The 21,105-nt window shown below is 39.5% G+C and overlaps 1 protein-coding gene across 12 annotated transcripts in view; it reads right to left on the reverse strand.

Annotated features, from left to right (window-relative positions):
• The window catches only part of ptprk (protein tyrosine phosphatase receptor type K), a 137,142-nt gene that overhangs the window by 92,190 nt on the left and 23,847 nt on the right, over positions 1-21,105 (reverse strand). For all 12 annotated transcript variants that reach the window (XM_035421505.1, XM_035421517.1, XM_035421509.1 and 9 more), the window contains exon 2: positions 9,217-9,339. In XM_035421505.1, coding sequence (XP_035277396.1) covers positions 9,217-9,339 — 123 coding nt within the window. The remainder of the gene's footprint in view (positions 1-9,216; positions 9,340-21,105) is intronic.

Consider the following 21,105-nt stretch of genomic DNA (forward strand, 5'->3'; position numbering starts at 1 on the left):
ATCAACTCGCGAATTGCGTGCTGCGGGCAAAGAAGCCTACCGTTTTATTTATGTAGACATTGGCAGATGAGAAAATTTTCGGTTACGCTGAACTATAAAACGCTATTTCAAAAGCTAAATCAGACATGTTATACATCGTTAGAAAGCTTATAATCTCACCTACTGAATAAATGAATTGTCAATCAAGCCAAAGCAACAGGTGTGGTATTACGCACAGCTATTTTTGAAGGTAGCCTACCCAGTGATCAAAAATGCGCGTATATTTCGCCAACGGATTGTTCAAGACAATATATGACCTCTCATTCGCAAAAAGGACATCTCTACGCGTAAAACCGATGGTAAGACTGTATATTTATTAAATGTTTAGTCCCATATATTGACTTTAGAATGACATAGTATAAGGGAAAAAAACAAAATTGTCTCGTTTATTTCGTTATTCAGTGAGCAGCGTTTTCACTGCTGTGTTGGCATATTTTAGGGCTAATGTCGGGTTTATCTTGTTGCTACGGAATATTGCATTACATTACATTACAGGCATTTGGCAGTCGCTCTTATCCAGAGCGACGTACAACAAAGTGTATAACCATAACCAGGAATAAGTGTGCCGAAAACCCTAGAGAGAAATACCGCTCCAAGTGCAGGGAACAACCGCATAGTTCAACTTGGACCCAGTAGGTAAAACTGATTAACGCTAACACAAACAAGAACAGCAACAACGCAGTCTATGAAAACATTCAGGCAATAGTTAAGACGAGTTAAGACTAAGTCACCTACGGAACAACTACCTAGTTACAACCCTAAGCTTACAGTCAATGTAGAGATTAAATTGAGAATACGATTTCTCTCAGCACAATGACGGATTTAAAGACTAAACGAACTCACCCGATATTGTCTTCAAATGGACCGTATTATTTATTTAGACACTGGCAGACTACAGCATAAATTGCGTCTTTTGTTTATATTCAATATTAGTAATTGCAGCGAGAAACTGCAGCTGTAGGTCGTTATGTTATGGTAGCAACGGAACGAAGCGGACTATATATGTATTACCGTCATTGTTTTATTATACCACAACCCTAAGCTTACAGTCGATTTAGAGATTAAATTGAGGATACGATTTACAGCATGAATTGCGTCTTTTGTTTATATTCAATATTAGTAAATGCAGCGAGAAACTGCAGCTGTATGTCGTTATGTTAGCAACGGAACGAAGCGGACTATATATGTATTACCGTCATTGTTTTATTATACCACAACCCTAAGCTTACAGTCGATTTAGAGATTAAATTGAGGATACGATTTACAGCATGAATTGCGTCTTTTGTTTATATTCAATATTAGTAAATGCAGCGAGAAACTGCAGCTGTGGGTCGTTATGTTATGGTAGCAACGGAACGAATCGGACTATGAGGTTACCGTCATTGTTGCATTATACCAGCGTGTTTTCGCGCGTTTGCACAGAAACTCAGAACCTATCAATAAAATGGTTTAGCTATTTCTCAGCATAATGACAGATTTAAAAATTAAACGAACTCTCCCGACCCTGTCTTCCAATGCTTCCCGACGGTCAGACCGTCACCTCACTGATAAAAACGAGACCCTACGGCAATATTTAAGACAAGTTAAGTCATCTACGAAACAACTACGTAGTTACAACCCTAAGCTTACAGTCGATTTAGAGATTAAATTGAGAGCACGATTTACAGCATAAATTGCGTCTTTTGTTTATATTCAATATTAGTAAATCCAGCGAGAAACTGCAGCTGTAGGTCATTATGTTATGGTAGCAACGGAACGAAGCGGACAAAATATGTATTAGGCTACCGTCATTGTTTCATTAGACCAGCGTGTTTTCGCGCGTTTGCACAGAAACTCAGAACCTATAAATAAAATGGTTTAGCTGTTTCTCAGCGTAATGACAGACTCAAAGACTTAACGAACTCACCCGATACTGTCTTCAAATGGATCCATGCCAAAGAAAAGTAATTATTCATCATCTCAGAAAGCTTTTACTTTTGGTAGCCTATCCTAGCATGCACGCTAGGTGGCAGTGTAAGACCGCCCTTTCACTGATAAAAACTAGACCCTACGCTGTCGGATTACTTGCGTCGCCATGGTTGTCGCTTGCCGTAAAGAAGTTTACTCGATGTCGTAATCGTTTGGATTTGGAGCTCCAGCTTTTCCGCACCCCACCTAATGAAAAAGTCCAAATGCTGTGCAAACCATATGGCGGACATAGGTGCTCCCAATAGGAAAGTAGAGCACATTCAGATGCATCAGTCGATGAAGTTTTGTGTTGATCTGACCTACGGTGTGGGAGTTATGGCCTTTTAAATTATGATCCTTTGTTATAGCGCCACCATCTGGCCGACATAGGTGATTTTTAGTGCCTGGTTAGTGGGGTGCCATAGGAACCCACCTACCAAATTTGGTTGGTCTACAACTTATGGTTGCTGAGCCTCAGACATTTTTGCGGAGAAAACTGCCACGCCTCAACTAAAAAGTCTAAATGACAGGCAAACAATATGGCGGACAAAAGTGGGGCCAATGGCAAAGTTGTAGAGCACGTTCAGATGCATATGTCGATGAAGTTTTGTGTTGATCTGACTTATGGTGTGGGAGTTATGGCCTTTTACGCAAAACCCTTTGTTATAGCGCCACCATCTGGCCGACGTACGTGGTTTTTAGTGCCTGAGTAGTGGGGGGCCATAGGAACCCACCTGCCAAATTTGGTTGCTCCAGGACTTATGGATGCTGAGCCTCAGACACTTTTAGCGGAGAAAAATAAGAATAATAATCCTAACAGATACAATAGGGTTCCACCAGCTTCGCTGCTTGGACCCCTAATGAACAGGCCATGCCCCAGATCAAAGCAGGAAATAAAATCCCTGCCACTTAATAAACCATAAGGTTATGGATTTTCACAACAATATTACAGATCTGGACCTACTGATGTTGATGACTGCAAGATGCAATCTAGTCTACACATTACTCATTCAAAGCATTGCTGTATTGCAGAGATTAATAACTTTCTGCACATACCATTTATGGCAATAGGTGACAAAGCAAACACACACACACACAAAGAAATCTTTGTCTGGAATGTATTTACTGTCTGCTAGATTTCCAAGTCAATGGCAGGGAGACTGAGTTCCAAAGAAACCAACAAGACTAGCCAGCAAAATTGCAGGGTCGCATAAGTCAGATGGGCTTTTACACCTCAGAGAGCTATGTTTATTTGGTGTGTCAAGTTTATTCCAACATTGTGATTTGTAATGATCTCTCATCAGGAGTTGAAACTAATTAAAGCAAGACTCAAGGCCCTGTTGGTTGAGCCCATGACAGAATGTGGAGATTGACAGAACAGCGGCCAGGCAAACCAGGAATGCAGTGACCAATATTAAAGGATAAAGCATTTTTGGGCAACTACTCCCTTCAGACATTGATTATGCAGAGAAACAAAACAACGTTGTCATGACCACAGAAATAAACCAACATAAAAAGGAAAAACGATCTTTTTAGATTATTGATAGGGTCCATCGTTTGAGTCATAACGCATCTAAAAATCGTAATTTGATTAACTACTTGGAATGAGTCAAACAATATCTAATTAAGACCAACTTTATAAATGCTATCATGTGTGTCACTGGAGCGGGACACCATTCCACAGAGATGACTCGCTGTTTGAGCTTCTTCACACAGGCCTAGAAAGTTCAAGAACACAATGATGAGTAACTACTAGAACTGAATCCAAAAAAGACACTCCCTTTTGAAACAGACTTACCATGTGATTCATACCATAAAATTTTGTTTTAGAACTCTCAGCAGACTTTTTTTTCAACATGACACACAAAATAGAAACAGCAGGTTTCGGAGAAGTCAAGATAAAGTTCCAATGAAAACATTTTCAGATAGTATTACCTCAGAAGAACAAAATGGTCTCTCTTAAATGATTTTTAATTTTATCACATCTGTTGGACTACTACTACTACCTCTGCATCCTGTTCTGAGACATAATGCCATGATGACTTCCTATCAATACAGACTGAGAACAGACTATGAAATTAGTGCAGGGATAAGAGCAATGATTTGGCACAAGAGTTCATATACCAGCTCTGAAATCAAGATCATCAAATGTTATTCTTATTTCCTCCAGTCTGTCATGATAGTGCCTTTTCTGTCTTCACAGTTATTTGAGATTGTAATAAAGAATGTTCACTGAGCCAGAGCTTCTGAAAAATGTATCCATTTCTGTATATAAATGTATGATAAAGCTATGAAGGAGTCCTCAGTATACCATGGACCAAACTGTACTTATTTTGCATAAAGAAACAAAAGAATGGATGACAGAATCAGCAGAGTCATTATTATGTAAAAATGATTCACCATGGATCAGTTCCACAGTCTGTATAATGTATTCATAGATCATTTCCACATTAATTACAATTTAACAGTAGAACCTAGCTATGACTTTCTGTTTTATGAAATTAATATACCATTCTAATGAATCATGATATAAAAATATATGTTTTCAGTAACAATTTACACACCTCCTGTGTATCACCTGGACGTGAAGCAATTTTCAAAAATCATTTTAGCACCTTTTTTAAGAATAGAAACAAGCCAAAAATGTAACATCACTATACATTATGAACTTGGTATAAATAATTCACAAACTGGGCAAAATAATTATCGCATTTGATTGACTTAAAGTTTGACTGACATTTTACAGGATAATTAAGTACGTCCATCGCAGTTCTTAAAAAATACAACATGATATAATGGTGATAGTAATCATCAGTGTCACAGTAACCGTTATCAGACATAATAACAGCATGTACATAGGTTAGGGAACATCCTTTTTTCTCCAAAGACTGGTGGCTAGCGTTAGTTTTCTGAAATGATGTTTTGCATACGGATTTGAATATAAGAATGCTCCCACCCAGATCAAATTAACTTTAAGGTGGTGCAACAACATTGTCACAGAATTGAACTGTGCCTTAATGAATTGATTACCATTCATGTGTTACCTTGCGCAATGCAGGAGAAATGGGCCATGGTTTGAGTTTCTCTATATGGGTGTCAGAACAGCTCAGCGGGTTACGTGGTTGTACGAATTTAAATTGACTGCTCTTGAAGGACATTTTGAAAACTCAGTTGAGGCAATTTCACACGAGAGTCAATGTCACGTATATAAATTACGACAGCATTAAGGAGCAGAGCAATGAAGAATATAAATAAGCCATTGTGTAGCAATGTAAATGCTAAAGTTGACCTGGAAATTTGCTTTTATATATATATATATATATATATATATATATATATATACACATATATATATATATATATATATACATATATATATATATAAAGTACTGAAAATGGGGTATGGAGGAGAAAATATAGTCCTGTACATATGTAAATACTGTGAATTTGACAGTGATGTTTATTTGCAACACTCAACATTTGGGCATCGTTGGAAGAACTGAACCGAAATTGGCCAGCAGCAGAATTATCCCAGCCATGCGATACCATGCAACAGAGTATTCAATTAAGCCATTTTCATTAATATAGTAATATAGCTCTTTATTTGGATCTTGAAATTAAACCAAGTCTCTCTGATTTTACAGTTAGGCAAAAAACAAGGTTTTTCCCATCTCCCCACTTCAGTGGACTGACCCATATTAGCAGGGAAGTTCATTCTGATTGTCAGTGAGGATAAATTGTTTGGCAGGAGTACCAGCACTCAGAAGACACAGGATCCGACAGACAGTGCAGAAGTCGAAATCTTTAGCTTATTGGGCGTGAAACTCTGTGAAGGAAGTCCCCCCCCCCTCCCCCTTCTGCCACCACAGAGAGAGATACCTGCTGATGTGCGCCAAGCTTAACCCACCACAGCAAAATCACGAGCACAGCCACGAATTACAAATGAGTGTTGACCAAAGTGGTTAACCGTTTGTTCTTTCTGTGCCAGAGAGCCGTAGTGTTAAACAGATCCAAATAGACTTAAACGGAATAAGCCGGTGCACAAATATTAATTAAACCATAAATATACAAGAGGGAGAGATTAAGAGGGTGTTTAGTGTTCAAATGACATGCACGGTCTCACATCAAGATAACACCCTGACGTTGGAGTTTTTCACCCCATGCGGAAAGCAGAGTATGCTGAAATTATTTGCGTTTGCACTTCTTTCAATTTCCAATACCTAATTACCAGGAAATAATAATAAAATGAAAAGGCCAATGTCAAAGAGCATTTGCATTTCATCAAGGAGGGAAAAGTGGCCTTTGAATTTCATTGGACAGTGCTCTTACAACAGTGGGAATGGTGTGATCTTTCACCCACAAATAGGAGCCCTGCCTGAAAAAAAAAAAATAGTACTTTCTCCTCCACGTTCACGCGAACCCGGGAGCATATTTAAGCTTTCTAGCAGTAGGTATTTTCTACATTTCTCACTAAATTGATTTCAAAGAAAGTTCCCCCCCTAGGCCACTCTCCTCCTCCTAACACCAAATCCTTCAATCCGATCTGAATTTTGCTTTGGAATATATAATTGATGCCGTAATTAATTTCCCACTGCACCTTCCCCAGCTGGTCTCTTCTTTGTACATTTGATCTTCATCTCAGAGCCTTTCTGCAGTTCAAAACAGAGACTTGGGAAATCATATATCCATTTTATATTTAACAACAGACCATGAATCAATACCTTCTTTATGAAAGCAACTCACCTTACATCCGTACTCCCAGTACAGAGTTTCGAGACTGAAAAGCTACAGTGAGCATTACCCATGAAAAAATCATTGGTTCAGCAGTTGTTTTTCGGGTCTTGGGGTACTGCTGTTACATCAAAATGGTACTAATTTCACAAATCCTTCAGTCCTCATATTTAAAGGAAAAACATATGTTGGTTTGGATAGTTAAGACACACAAAAACAGAAGAAGATTCATACTGTCACTGTACAAGCTACTTGTTCCTCACACTGTAGTCCCACTGCCTTGATGTTAAGGGGACATCTCAGGCTTGCTTCACAAAACCCATAGCATAAATTACTAAAAGCCTGAAAATGGCTTCCGTATGGCTGTTTTATTTGTTTTTTAATGCTCTGAATCGCCCATGTTATAGATGTCTCGAAAAAAGGCTTTGCTTTCACCTCATCCAACAGGGGGTTGGCCAGGGATTCATTTGAAAACACATACATCCTGAGCAAATGAGAGGATCTTAGAAGCCATTGTTCATCTGCATCCTGTGCTTCTTCTCACAGGCAGTGGAATATAAATAGGCAGAGCCTCCCCTATATATCAAAATAGTGCTGAGCTTTTAGTTAGAATATATTCTAAATAAAGCTACTGTACCTTTAACTGCGTTAGAGACTTAGTCCTATATACTGCTGACATAGTGAAATTGATTATAGTTCCCATTCACATGATCATTACAGGTTTACAGACAGCCAAGTAATGGCTACAGTAAACAAACTCAAATTTGAATGATCGATGACAAATGCCTCCGTTGCAAATCAAAGAGTCCCAAATTTCTTCTCACATCTTCAGTCCTCAGACACATGTGAACCGAATTCGAAAAACGGCATGACAACAATTGGCTTCTGGATAATAGCTCTGTAAGTAATTTCCCATACTTTTCACAATAAAATCTTCAGAGACGCTGCATGAAGCATGCTATGTGATTTCAAAGCGCCATCTGTTAATTTGAATATCTCGCTTGAAAAACAAACAACGTCACCCTGCCTAGCTAAAACAGGCAGAAGGCTTAATTTCCCAGTGTTGATAGTCCGTGTGTAGAATTCAATCTTCAGTAACAAGTTAAACCACTTCAGAGAGAAACTTCATACCAAGATTCTTTATTTGCATAGCATTTAGCATTAAAAGAATGGGAAAACTTTAAATAAAATCACCTTTTCAGACAAAGGTACAGAGGACTCCTTGGACATTCAACGGAACGAGGCTCAGTTTGGGCAGCCCACCAACGACCTTTTATGCTTCCTTTGCATGATTAATTACCTAATTTCTTATTAATTGAGAAATTTAGCTGAAAGTGAAATGCTTTAATTTCCTACGCACATCATCCTGTCTGAAAACAAGTGATTAACCTGCAGAGAGGTGAATAGGCAAGGTTACAATGACCTGCACCTCAGTTACTGCCTGCACTGCCTTCCCTGATCTTATTCAGGTAGTTTAATTATTCCATATATGCGACAATTCTCAGACCTCCAGACAAATAGTCTTTTTTTCTTGGTTGAGCACAAAGATATTTCCCCATGGCAATTAATGAACTCCTTTCACAACTGCTTAAGCCTTGAATTTAAGATTGTGATGGTAAAAGAGACTATTGCTGTGATCAAAGCACACAGTTCCGTTCAGTGTCTTTTTCTGACATTATTTTCTCCTCAGCCTAACCAGGCTAAAACTGAGGAACTGAGATCCTTACTTGTCGCTTAGCAGTTGTGCGTTTCATTTATCACTTACGTCTCATCCCAGATTCTGCACTGTTACATAAACCTCCCCTGTATTATTCATTTTGGTCTGTAATGCAATATGCCTGCTTCAATTTACAACCTACTGCATTCATTTTGCATCTTTAACCATGGAAAAACCTGATAAACCGATACAGCCCCAAAATGTAGCATTTGGTGACATTTAGTGCTAAAATACTGTACAAACACATTCACGTGAACTGACGGGACTAATTGGAAAACTATCAGGTCCCACCACATTCACATAAAATCTCAGCTGTTTAACTGTGTGTACGTTTACCATTTTTTTCCACATAACCAGCATTCTGCAGCAATGGACAGATCATTCATAACAGAGCCTAGTACTTAAAAATGAAATATAAATAAGATACATGCTGCTTCTTCTCTGAATCCCTTCATTTGCATTCTAAATCTGTACAATGGGCACACTGCCAATAATTACAAACTTTATGTTGGAAACTGACATGAGCCGCAACAAGGGCACTGCCAGTCGTTGATCATCCGTGAGTGACAAAACTGCTACAACCGCAGATGAAAAATATGCACTCATGTAACACATACATCATGTCAAAGTTGAGTTTTATCTGTGGGTGGACACAAAATAATGGACAGAAAATTATGGGGGGGGGGAATTGTAACAATAACATTGATGGTGCACAGAGACAGTGAGGGCTAGTCTTCAGGGCGTACATTTGGGTGCGTGTGTAACATCAGGGCTCGTCTTACCCTGAGGCAGTTCAGATGACAAGTACGGCACTTCCTGTGCGCTGACGTGCGTCCAGTCGAAGTCGTCATACGGGTCCTGCTGGTAGTCGCACTGCGCCGGGCCATCGTCAAACGTGCACCCACCTGAAAGCCACGAGATCAGAACAGGTCATTAAGATAGCCGGAGCCCTTACTCAGCGAAAACTAACAGTTGCTAAACACAGGGATATTCTGTTACACTCCTGGTAGTAAATACACAGCCTCTGGCTACCCCCCGTGAACCACGCTGTCTCTTCTTTCATTCTGCTGGTTCTCCTCCACTAGTTGTGACACGGATCGATTTGCTGCGAGGCGATAAATCACGCGTAAAGACCGGGATGCCCAAGGAGGCCCGGGAAGGCCGCGGGACAGTTCCTCGCCTCGTCCTCTCCTTGGGTCGCTGGCGTACCCAGCAGCCAGTCATCTACGAAAAAACAGAAATGTTTCCGGAAAGCCCTGCCCGGAAGCTGGCGTTTCGCAACCCATGAGCGGAGGAAAGAGACGGCCCTCTAATGATAATGCTACACCGGCGGCTGGTCCCCGTCTCCGCCCAAGGTTACATGCGGCTGTGGGTAGGAGACTCGCTTTAAACCGCTGCGGTGGTTGGAAAGACGGGTTCCTGGCATTTTAAAAACACTGATTCCAGGGCTTAATATGTGTGGCCTCGCTTGTGGTTGTCAATGTTCTTGCTGTGATCCAGACGCGTTATGACCTCCTGAATTTTCAAAGCGAATTTCCTAACACATTTCACGGAGTATTTGTGACGAAATATGCACGGCAGCCGAAGATCAGAAGGGCTCATACCTCTATACCGGTTGCTTCATTACACGGAAAAGGTTTCCTCATACCGATTAAAAGGTCGCAATATCTGCTCAGTACAACCATTGACCTTTAAGCCTTTCAGCAATGTCACCCAGGAAGAAAAAAAAAATGACAATTTGCATTTTAATACAGAGAGAATAGCAGGTGCTAATTAATTTCTCCTGGCAGAATATTGAAAAACAAATATTTCATCTCCCTGTGAAGTCAGCAAATGTTTCCCAAGATTTCAGCATCTCAAAAGCTTGGAAGTTAGAAAAAAGAAAAACAGCAACAAAAAAAAAACCCTTCCCTCAAAAATTAAGACTGTAGAGTAAAGAGAACATTGTACACTGCTCTTGAATTGAAATTAACTTTTGACTTTGAACTTATAGCACAGCGAGTGCTAGCAAATGACAGACTCTCAGAAGTACAAACATTCATGCTCAAATCCTCTGAAGCTTCACCCGGGTCTAGAAACGGAGCTACACCCAGAGGAATACAAGACTTTACAAGTGACTGAGGGGAAAATCATATTACCAAGCAATTCAAAATTAATAACTTCTGTCAACTTAGTGCAGTATAATCTCCAGTTTAGAGGTGACGACTTGACACGGCCTGCACTTCTGTGTTTCTGTGGCTCTGCATTCACAGATCAAATACATGAAAATGCCAGTCTTCTGCACTGGAAAATGATTTATTGATTCATTATGCTCAATATCAATATGCAAATCCAAAAAAGCAATCCATAAAAATAAGGCCCTTCATAACCACAAATCACATCATCTTCTTATCCCAATTTAAATAACAGTATATTGCATGGTTCTCCATAATTTTTGCATGCTCATACGGTATGCAGTTGCTTGAAATTGCAGTTATAGTGGTGATGAAACTTTCACCTTGGACTGATTAATATGTAGAAATACCGTTAAGAAACAGAACTTTCTTTCTTTGCAACAAAAACCTTCAAACTGATTTCAGCACAAAGCTTTTGGTGAAAAAAACCTTTCATATTTAGTAGCAATTTTATAAGTAGATTCATAAATTGAGCTAGTTAGTGCAGTGATTTGCCCCCATGGTTTGCAGAGTGTCATGGTCGTACAGGCTGACCATGAATCACACAGTAATGCATGTTTGACCAAAGCACTTGCCAGAGGGAGAATTTTAGTCAGGAGAGTATCCCAGCCCATTGCAAAGGTATACCATTTGCTGAGAAACTATGTAATTTAATTGTAAAGTTGGTTTCTTTATGCATACAGATTTTTAAAAAATCAATGTGATTGGATTTTGTCCCAATTTAGTCAATCATGTCCATGCATTAGCAATACTGTAAGTCAGCAGTAATTTATTATCAACTTTTCTTCTAATATTTCAGATGTTCCAGGACATATTTGCCGGTTTATTTTCCCCCTACAAATTAAAAAAAGGATTACAGTTTTCCCAGTGCATTTGAATAATCCATTTCACAAAGGAGGAGGCCAGTGCTCGAGAAAGTGTATTCATAGCAGCCTGAGAAACTGTCTGCCCACTCAAGACTCAGCCCTGCTCTCGAGCCTGTCTTCACAAACCTCCCCCTTAACACCCCACCCCCTTCAGTGTTCAGCCAGAATCTGTAGTGTTACTCCACACACCAGCCTGCCAGCTCTCCTTCCCTCCCTCCCATCCTGATATCTCAAGGGACTTTGGAATATTTTATAAATCTGTAGCCAAGGTATCCTTGGGGGAAAAAAAATAACATAAATTTACCCCTCTCAACTGCCATGGTTCCATCATTTTCATCGGCCATATTGCTGTGTCCATGGATTAAACCTGTGTGAGATCAGGGTCTAAAAATGGTGGATTGGGTGGTGGATCATTTCATTCTGGAATGTTAACCCGATGGATCCATTCCAATACCATCGGAGGTCAACAGCACTACAAGTGAACCAAAAAGTAACAAACCACTGCAATGTATGAAAGCAAGCTTGAAAACTACAGGAGGTGAACCAATCCCAGGGATTTCATCCACATCAAGCAGGGCACACTGTTTGTTTTTATTTATTACTGCTGTCTCTTATGCAGTAATATTATGTTATTATGTTTACTTAAATTACTGTAATGAATAATGCTTGCGCTACCACAGGAGGTACACTACTCCTGTAAAAACAAATTCAAGCACACACCTCAGTCTCCACCTCAGTCCTTCCCTAGAATCATAAATGAAGCATATCTTAAATCAACAATTCCACCAATTTAAATACAGCTAGCAGAGGAGAGCTGTACACTCCAAGTCATATAAACATCATTAATTATAGTGGAACTGAGACAAGAGTACTGAAATTACAGAAAACATTGCCTGCGCCATCTCTCCAATTTGCTGTTTCTAATAGTCATACAAAAGTTGCTTATTTATGAGAATTGCTTGAGAACAACATTTTTCAAACTCTTCACTCAGCAATTTAACAAAAAGTAGGCCTACTTACTTGGCTTGCTTCATTAACAATCAGTATTATATGGGAAAGTTGGCCAAGACAGATTTGCTTGGTGCCATGTATCTGGAAGTAGCATAAGTGCAACAAAAAAAATGCAGAAATACCCATAACTTTCCAGGCTAATATGATTATTATTGCATTCTTTTTCACATGGCCCAACCCCAGTTGTGTTTTTGCAGCTTGGGGATGTAGATGCTCTGTTGACCAGTGGAGATATTATGGAGCGACGAATCTCTAATCTATCTCTCGCCCCCGAAATCGCTGAGTGATGCTGCGGCTAATGACTAATTACATGCCGTCACACGGAACTCCCCATCACAGTCGGCACCGGCGACATGGTTCACAGGGTACATTCACTGAGCCATGCAAATGCTTTGCTGGCATGCGCCTGCACCGGTTTAAACCGGAATGTATTTTTACTTTGTATCACTTTTCACGCAGCCAGTATTATGTAGTTGACTGAGGTCATTCTGACTGGATATCCAGTGTCCAGTCAGCTCCCACGAGTGAGTGTATCCTACAACTTCAACTGTTCTTACAATAAACTAGGCAACGCAACTAACATGGGTTTGCCCATTAGGCTGCTATGAATGCTGAAGTGCATTCTCAAGCGCACTGGAAAGAAAACAGAATATGTTGGAAGAACTGGAAAGGTTGCTTTATTGGAAAGCAGGGGAATTCAAAACAGTGTATTGTAAAGCTCCATAAGAACCATGCCTAAACGAAATGAACACTCTCTCTAGGTTAGGTACATTACCCATGTGTTTAAAAAAAAAATCCATAACCAGAACCAAAATCAGGTGGACAAGCTGCAACTGTTTGCAGAGGATGTTGAATGTCATTTGCAGGTATTTTCTAGAGCATATTCACATTATCTCAGAAAGTCCCTCCAGTTCAGAAACACACATGCACGCATATAAATTTTTACTTTGACATAAAAAGGACCAATGAACAATCAAGTTAATGCAACTATAACCTCATACCTTGCTCGCAACCAACTAAAAGTCTGGACAATCTTTGCTACGCATGGTCAGAAAGACCCATCTGTGGCGGTCACCTTGCCACCCAACACTGCTGAGACAAGCAGACATCACAGGACAGTAGAGTTATAATTGTATTAATCGCTGGGTAACAACTAGCCGCAACTCCAGATGGGCTACAAATGAGTTATAAATTCATTCTGTCTACAAGGACACCGGCTAAATGATTTGCATACTAATCTAAGGGCCCAGATTAGGAGCTCTGCTAATGAAATAATGGTCTATACTTCATTTACATAATAAAATAATTATTGTGGCTGATAAACCTCAAGGGCGAACAATGTTCAGTTCCCCTGATAAAAGTGGGTTAGCAGCCCTATCACAATGCATGTACACAAACGCTGCCGCTCGAAGCAGTTTGTTTAAGTAACGCTGGGAGCAAATTTGGACCGATATGACACATGGCTCTTTATGGGAGCAAACATTTATTAGGGTGACTTACGTTGTTTGCAATTAACAACGCCGTAATGAATGGAGACCGCAAGATGCGTCCAGAATACTGAAGAGACTCAAAATGTTGTATTTTAGGGCTGCAGGAAAAACAATTAGAATTCCGTCATAACATTGAATAAGAATTCAACTCTTAGTGAAATGGAAAGGGTTATTTTTTTGGTATCTTGGGAATAAAATTCTGAATTCAGCTAACGCCATTTTAAGATTTTATTATTTTATTTTTTGAGTAAACCTAAACTTCTCTGAACTGTGCAAGAGAAGTGATGACACCACCACAGTAACAGAACTTATCTTTGAATTAATGTGAAACATAACTATGTCTGTGAGGGACATCCCAATAACACTCAATACAAAAAATGTTACGTGTTAATAGTTGAATTAACACCGGATATTTTACTGTGTAGCGACAAAGTGTTCCTTTCAAAGCAGGATTGGAAAAAGAAGATCGGTAGGAATCAAACATTAAAAAACTATATAGCCATCTTTACATTTCACTAAAAGGAGCTAACAAGGTTTCATTATGGGTCATTCAGCAGGGATAGAAACAGTATTCCCAAAGAAGGGCAGTTTGAGCTCTTCAAAGTCTAACGATAAGTTTAGTGTAGCGAGTAGAAGCCATCAACAGGCACCTACACTGAACTGCCTCCAGTAAATCCTGGAAGGACTGGCTGCTATGCATTTGGAGAGTTATTTCCTTTCCTGATTCAGTCTGAAATCACCTTGACACATCCCTCTTTGATTTAGACAAAAATAGGTCTATGAATTTTTCCAACTGAGGTAACAACTAAGACATAATTTTGAATTGTTTTCTAAATTACTGTTGACACAATCCAATTCTTTGACATTCTTGTGGGTACAGACTGTCTGAACATACCAACATGTCAAAGTCAAGCCAGTTTCTCAACAAACAACCAATATAAGCCTGAAGAAGACAACAAAGATGAAAAACAAACCACAAATAGCATGCACAGCATAATAAAGACAATAATGCCCTGCTTATATATATAACATATTTCTAAATAAACCCAAGGCTCTAAACTGCATGCTTTTTTTAATGAACTGGTGAAAATAAAACTTGGAATAAATATCAGAAGTACTACCAATAAAATATGTCAATATATACAAATGAAACACACAAATTTTAAGAAGGCATGCTTGCGCATTTAGCTTTAACATTTCTCTGTGAGATTACAAACTGTATATGAAGGTGTTTTGGTTTAAACTTCTGTTAAACTTTAATCGGATACACCATAAGAAATTAAGGCACAGTGCCCATTTAATATGGGAATTAATGGCACTGAAACCAAGCAGTTAAAAACCTTATCCATCTAGAGGCAATGCTATTACAGTAAAATAACAGCTCATTCTCCATGTAGCTCTGAAATGTGCAAGGTACTAAATTTCAACAGAAATGTTGTTCAGTAAAAGGATTAAGCAATTACATAACAAAGCTTCGGAATATAGCAGCAGGTTTTGACTCGCAAACCCTGCTTCTGAAAACTCAGAAGACTTTGTACACAAATACATCTGAAAAATCAATTTTTCATAAAGCCAACTAACAGAGTAGAACACATAAAATCAATTAAAAAACCATCATCTCATGAACTAAATTGAATGCATGAATAACGATCATATCCAAATAGGAAAAACAAATTTGCTGGAATATAATTTTTTCATCATTATCACACTGACATTTTTCTGATGGCCAATCACGGCAGAAAATTTAGTCTGATCAATCATGTTGTTCATCGCTTGCTCTTACATACCACAGACCACACTGAGCACAGCAAGTTAAGCCAATGCAGTACTGTTGTGGACTAGGATCAACTAAATTCAGATTTACATGGCAATTATAATTCAAAATGAATTTAAATTTTATTGAAACACTTTATTTCCTTTCTGAAAGGTCCCTCTAGTCATCTTACTAATATGTATATTTAATTTTGGAGAGTGAGAGGACCCTGGCTGGACCCATATCTGTATCATCTTTCAATTCAGGAGGCCAAGGACAGTCAGACAGGTCCTCCTTCATGCACCAAGTCAGCGGGCCACTTTCTGCTCTGCATTCTTCAACCTGAGGCAACCCCATCCCTGGAGTTCCAGGGACAACCCTTAGTTCTGTTCCGTCTGTGCTCGACCACAAGAGGTTGATGGATGATTAGAAGTCTGTGCCTGAATATTCTGAATGGTGAAACATAACTGTCAGCAGTACTCATTGCACCTGATTAATTAAAATAAATCCAGTTATGTAGGTTATAGGATATTGGATCGAAAACCACAACCTTCCTTCTCTGGCACTCTAGGACCTGGGTTGCCCACCTCTGCTATAGAGCAATAACTTGGGGGAGGAGTCATGTGACTGCAGCTCTTCTGTCCTGGGTTACACTGTGGAAATGTATACGCCGTCTCAGTCACATTTACCACTGACACACCCCAGATAAAATCGGTACCATAGAGCGCATTACTACACTAGCACAACGTATGTCACTATCGTAAGAGCGGTGTCCAGCTGCGCCACATGATTCCCGAGTGAATAATTTTGTACATTTTCAACCTCGTACTGGTACTCTTAATGACATCATGAACCGCAAGCATGAAAGTATTCTGAACATGTTTACACCTCATTCTGTACCTCTCAAATTGATGGGCACAAGATCAGCTCACTTGTTCGACTTTCAGTGCTTTGAGGGAAACACCCTTTTCATTTAGATGCGAATGTTCATCAGTTTTAGACAGAAAAAGATGAAATTACATAGAAATAACACAAGGTGACGGTTGGCCATTGTGCTTCAGTGCACCGAAAGCACTGCAGCCACTGCAGAGATGTTCCAGATAAATTCATGACAGTGCACCTTCATTTTGTAAACCGAGAGAATGACATAGTCAGGAACTCAATTTCAAGTGCTCTGAGGTGGGATGCAAAGGATTAATTTAAATGGCAAATCCCAGTAATTAAAACAAAGCAATTATACCTTCTCAAATTTGTAGACTTCTGTTAATAAATTTTGGGGTTTGACTCCTGTCTAGTGGTGCTTAAAATGCAGTGCTTGCAAAATTTCTGTTTTTAGATTTTAGCTGAATAAGCATGTTCCATTTTAGACAAACATGCCATGTGTTTGCATCCTAATTAAAGTTCTCATTTCAAAGCTTTATGGAGCTCTTCAAGCGAATCTTGGGGGAAATCTTGATGCTTCCCTTGACTGGTTTTTGACATTCAAAAGGGAGATGGGAGATGCTTGCGGAGTCAAGATGCCCCCTTTTCCCTGAAAATACAAATCATTTCACACAAATCTCGTCCCATTTATAATACTCTCAGTCGGTGTGAAAAACCAGACATGGCCACATCTTCGAGTCAATGAGCCAGAGACACGGACCCATTATGAAATAAAGAAAAAACAATGGTTTTCTTGTGCCTTTACAGGCTTACAGACCAGAATACATGCTAGGCTAAACAAGAAGAGTTTATGAGCCCATGCGCAATGTTTGAAGGGAAAGGGAAAGTTGCAGCATAATTTAAGGCTGACAGTTTAAAAGAAAGTCAAACACATCAGTATGTATTCAACCTGTCACACAGCCATCATACAAGTGTTTCCAAGGCAATTCTGATCTACATACTGTATAAAGGGAATGTGTTCTTAGGAACCTGCTTACACGATTGAAGAGCATGGCAGTGACAAATATAAATGAGCTCCCAGGCATATATTTACACCTTAGCTTTAAACAACACTGCTATCAAAGCATGCACTCATGCTGACTTCTGATTGACTGCATATGGGCTAGAAGTAAATATGTTTGCAATGCAGGGTTATCAGAGAAATGGGATGCATAAACACTGGATTTAAATGCATTGGCAAACATGGGACGAGGCCTCCATATCAAGCATAACCTTAAGGCTTCCACTGGTTGGTACAACGTGTTGTCCGACCGGCGTTGTTCATACCTTTTCCTAAGTAGCTATACTCAGGTGGGTGGGGCAAGAAGCTGTCCATCATAGAGACAGGTGGGATTTTATCCAAAATTCTATTACTTCTATGGGGTCATTCCAATCGGTTATTCTATCTGTCCTCAGGCCCATTCCAATCGCCCTTGCATCGCTTATTCACGTCTTTGTGTCCTCTGTTGGGCGTAGCTATGGAATGGACGCGAGGAAGAGATGCAAGGAGTGAAAATAAGTGATTGGAACGAGACGTGTGTGTCATTATAATTACAACATACAAATGCGCATACAGGCGAACGCACTCAGTTTAGCTTCTGAGGTTTTCATGTTAGCGGTGTTGTTCAGCTTCTTCTGTTTACTGGTTGTTGGCAAACATTTCCGCATTTGCAGACCTAAAACCCTGTCCATTGTCTATCTGGCCAATCGCAGTGTAAAGTGGATGTGGACTTTGGAATGTTAGTTTCAGAAAGTTTTTTTTTTTGGACGCAGACCAAACCCCCATCCCAAAGATCAGAAAGGAGGTTTCTGATGCTCTCCAATGTTCAGAACAGCAGTTCGTTTGAAGCACATGAACGCCTTTAGAGATCTTGCTTTGAAAATGTAATAACCTCACTTCTGATTCATTCCCCAATAACAAAGCAATGTTTCATCAAAATTGTTACATTCAGGTTTAAAGATACAGCTATTAAAATATTTTTTATTTCCCTGCGAAACAATAGGGTTTTCAGCCACATTCTCATCGGAAGCCTGACAATACTCGGTACACAGCCTGTAAGTACACTGCTACAGTGTGGCTTGTGATGCCTGACAGCTTGCAGTGTGTTGTCAAGGGGCACTACTGCAGTGCAGGTGTATCAGCAAGGTTAAAAAACAGGCCTTAGAAACCTGTCTTGAATGCATCTTAGACATCCAGCAAACACAAACAGCAAACGGTAAAGCCGCAAGGCCCTTCTCTCTCATTTTGAAATAGCTGTAGTCCCACTGGCTTTGAAATGCACGTTCTTACCCTTAGTTGTACTTGTATCAAATCACAAAAGGAATCTCAGAAGGACAACGATAAAACGACAGCAATGACCACCAGCCTTATGAGCAATAGTGCGAAGTGAGAAAAAATTGCCTTTGGTAAAACAAATATATACCAGAGCTTATTAGGATGATTATTTCAACTGCTCTAGATAGCATTCAGTCCAGAGCTGGCTACTAAGGAGTGAAGTTTTACAGGAAGTGGCCCTGTACTTTCACATTGCAGTTTATAGACATGCATGTGTGCAAATGTAGAACAAGAGAGAATACAACATTTTAATTTTACTTTTGAGCAACACCAGACAAACAAACCACTTTCAATGGGTTGTTGTCCCAATCTAAACTACACCCAAATAACTCCAGTCTTCTATGTTACCAAATTGATAAGCTGGTGGTGAAATCAGCACTTTTGACCTTCAAATGAGATGAATTACTAGTTTTATGCTCCTCTATCTTCATTCGCATAGTGAAGTATAATGAATATAATGGCAACAGTTACAAGCAACAACCAGTCCCTTCTTGAAAGTGTGCATCACTGTACACTTGAAATGTTTGTTTTCATTGCCTTCAGTGCTGAAAAGCACTTCAAAGGAGCACTGAAAGATTTTACCAGTTGGATGCAAATGTTTCACTCTGAGGGAAGAGGTCTTTAAAATGTCAACAGCTGGTCACACTTAAAACTTTATTCTGGCTTCCACTGTGTTTTTCCATATTCCGGTCCAGCTCATTAGTGAAGTACGTAATCATAGAGACTTGCTGCAGAGGTCATCTAAGGCACAGGGCTTTACAAAGAAATGCTCAAACATAACAAAGTTGTGCATAAGTACCCTATTTCAAATAATGAATACAAGTCCTGAAGTAATACTTAAAACTTAAAGGATACTACCATTTATCATTAACAAGAAATTCACTGCCTTAATAAACAGGCAAATGCACAATGGCTTAGTTCAAACAAGACTTATATTAATCTTTTTTTGGTTCAAAATAAATAAAATAAAAAATAGTAACAACAAAAGGGGTAAAATGAAGACACAAATCATAATCAAGATAAACCAAACAAGCAACACCTGAGCCATGCCTTTAGAAAGCAAGCTAGCCCAAGCCAAGAATACCAAGTGAACACAGAGGACAACAGAGCTTTTGTTTTAAAGACGTGACTTTAAACAAAGCCATAATAGCCCTTTATCTCTACAGAGCCCAGAAATCTTCTCTCATGCATATCGCTATACGATGCGAGCAGTACTCTCTTCCATCGTTTAACCTGTCCCACTTTTACCCCTCCGCTCCATTATGTAGGGTGTTTGTGAACAAAGGCAGGAAAAGGAGTTGACTCGCGGTGTATAATTAGAGAGGTGTAAATTGCTCAGATTTTTTTTATTTCTTTAATCGTGCAGTGAATGTTCTCGTTTTGGTTCACATGTACAGGTTACTCATCGAGTAAGACAATGATTTCAAAGCCGTGGTCCCAATTCATAAAACTTGCTCTTTATGGATGCAGATGAATAAATAAAACCAAACTGACTGCCCACTTGGAATGAGTGGGAAACCGAGGATGACAAGACACTCTAGAAAAATAACTTGAGGGTAGAAGGTTAAGCTTCATTTCAAAGAAACATTTATGCAAAGCATAATATAATCTAAGGTGATAAAACAGAGTGGTGAAATGGCAATTTAAAGGCATACTACGCAGGATTTCTTTCCTTGTTTCACTCCCGAGTTTACAAACAAAAATGGCTCCTCCTCCGTTCCGAAGCCCTAACCCCTGAGTTGTGCAAAGTGAAAAAATCTGTGTGACAAGTTCTGCACCCACCAGCAGCATAGTGTGACATAAAACAAAGAACATGGTGTTCGTATTGAGTCAACTAACAACGATTTGTGGCGACATGTTTGTCATTCTTTTTTATAAAAGTTTTTATGCTGTTTGGAGCATACTCCCTACTTTAGCCAGCTGAAAACGACCCACTTTTCCCTGCAGTCAATCCATACGCATTTCCCTGTCTTTTTCTCCTCCTCCTCCATTTGGCCACATGCTTTTCAGATACAGTCTACAAAGAAAAAAAGGGTCACGCCCAGAAACATTCCAAACACTTTTTAGAATAACAAATACAGGCAGACAAGCAAGGACTGGGCAGACGTGCACACAGACACA

Source organism: Anguilla anguilla, chromosome 6 (assembly GCF_013347855.1).
Source record: "Anguilla anguilla isolate fAngAng1 chromosome 6, fAngAng1.pri, whole genome shotgun sequence".
NCBI lineage: Eukaryota > Metazoa > Chordata > Actinopteri > Anguilliformes > Anguillidae > Anguilla > Anguilla anguilla.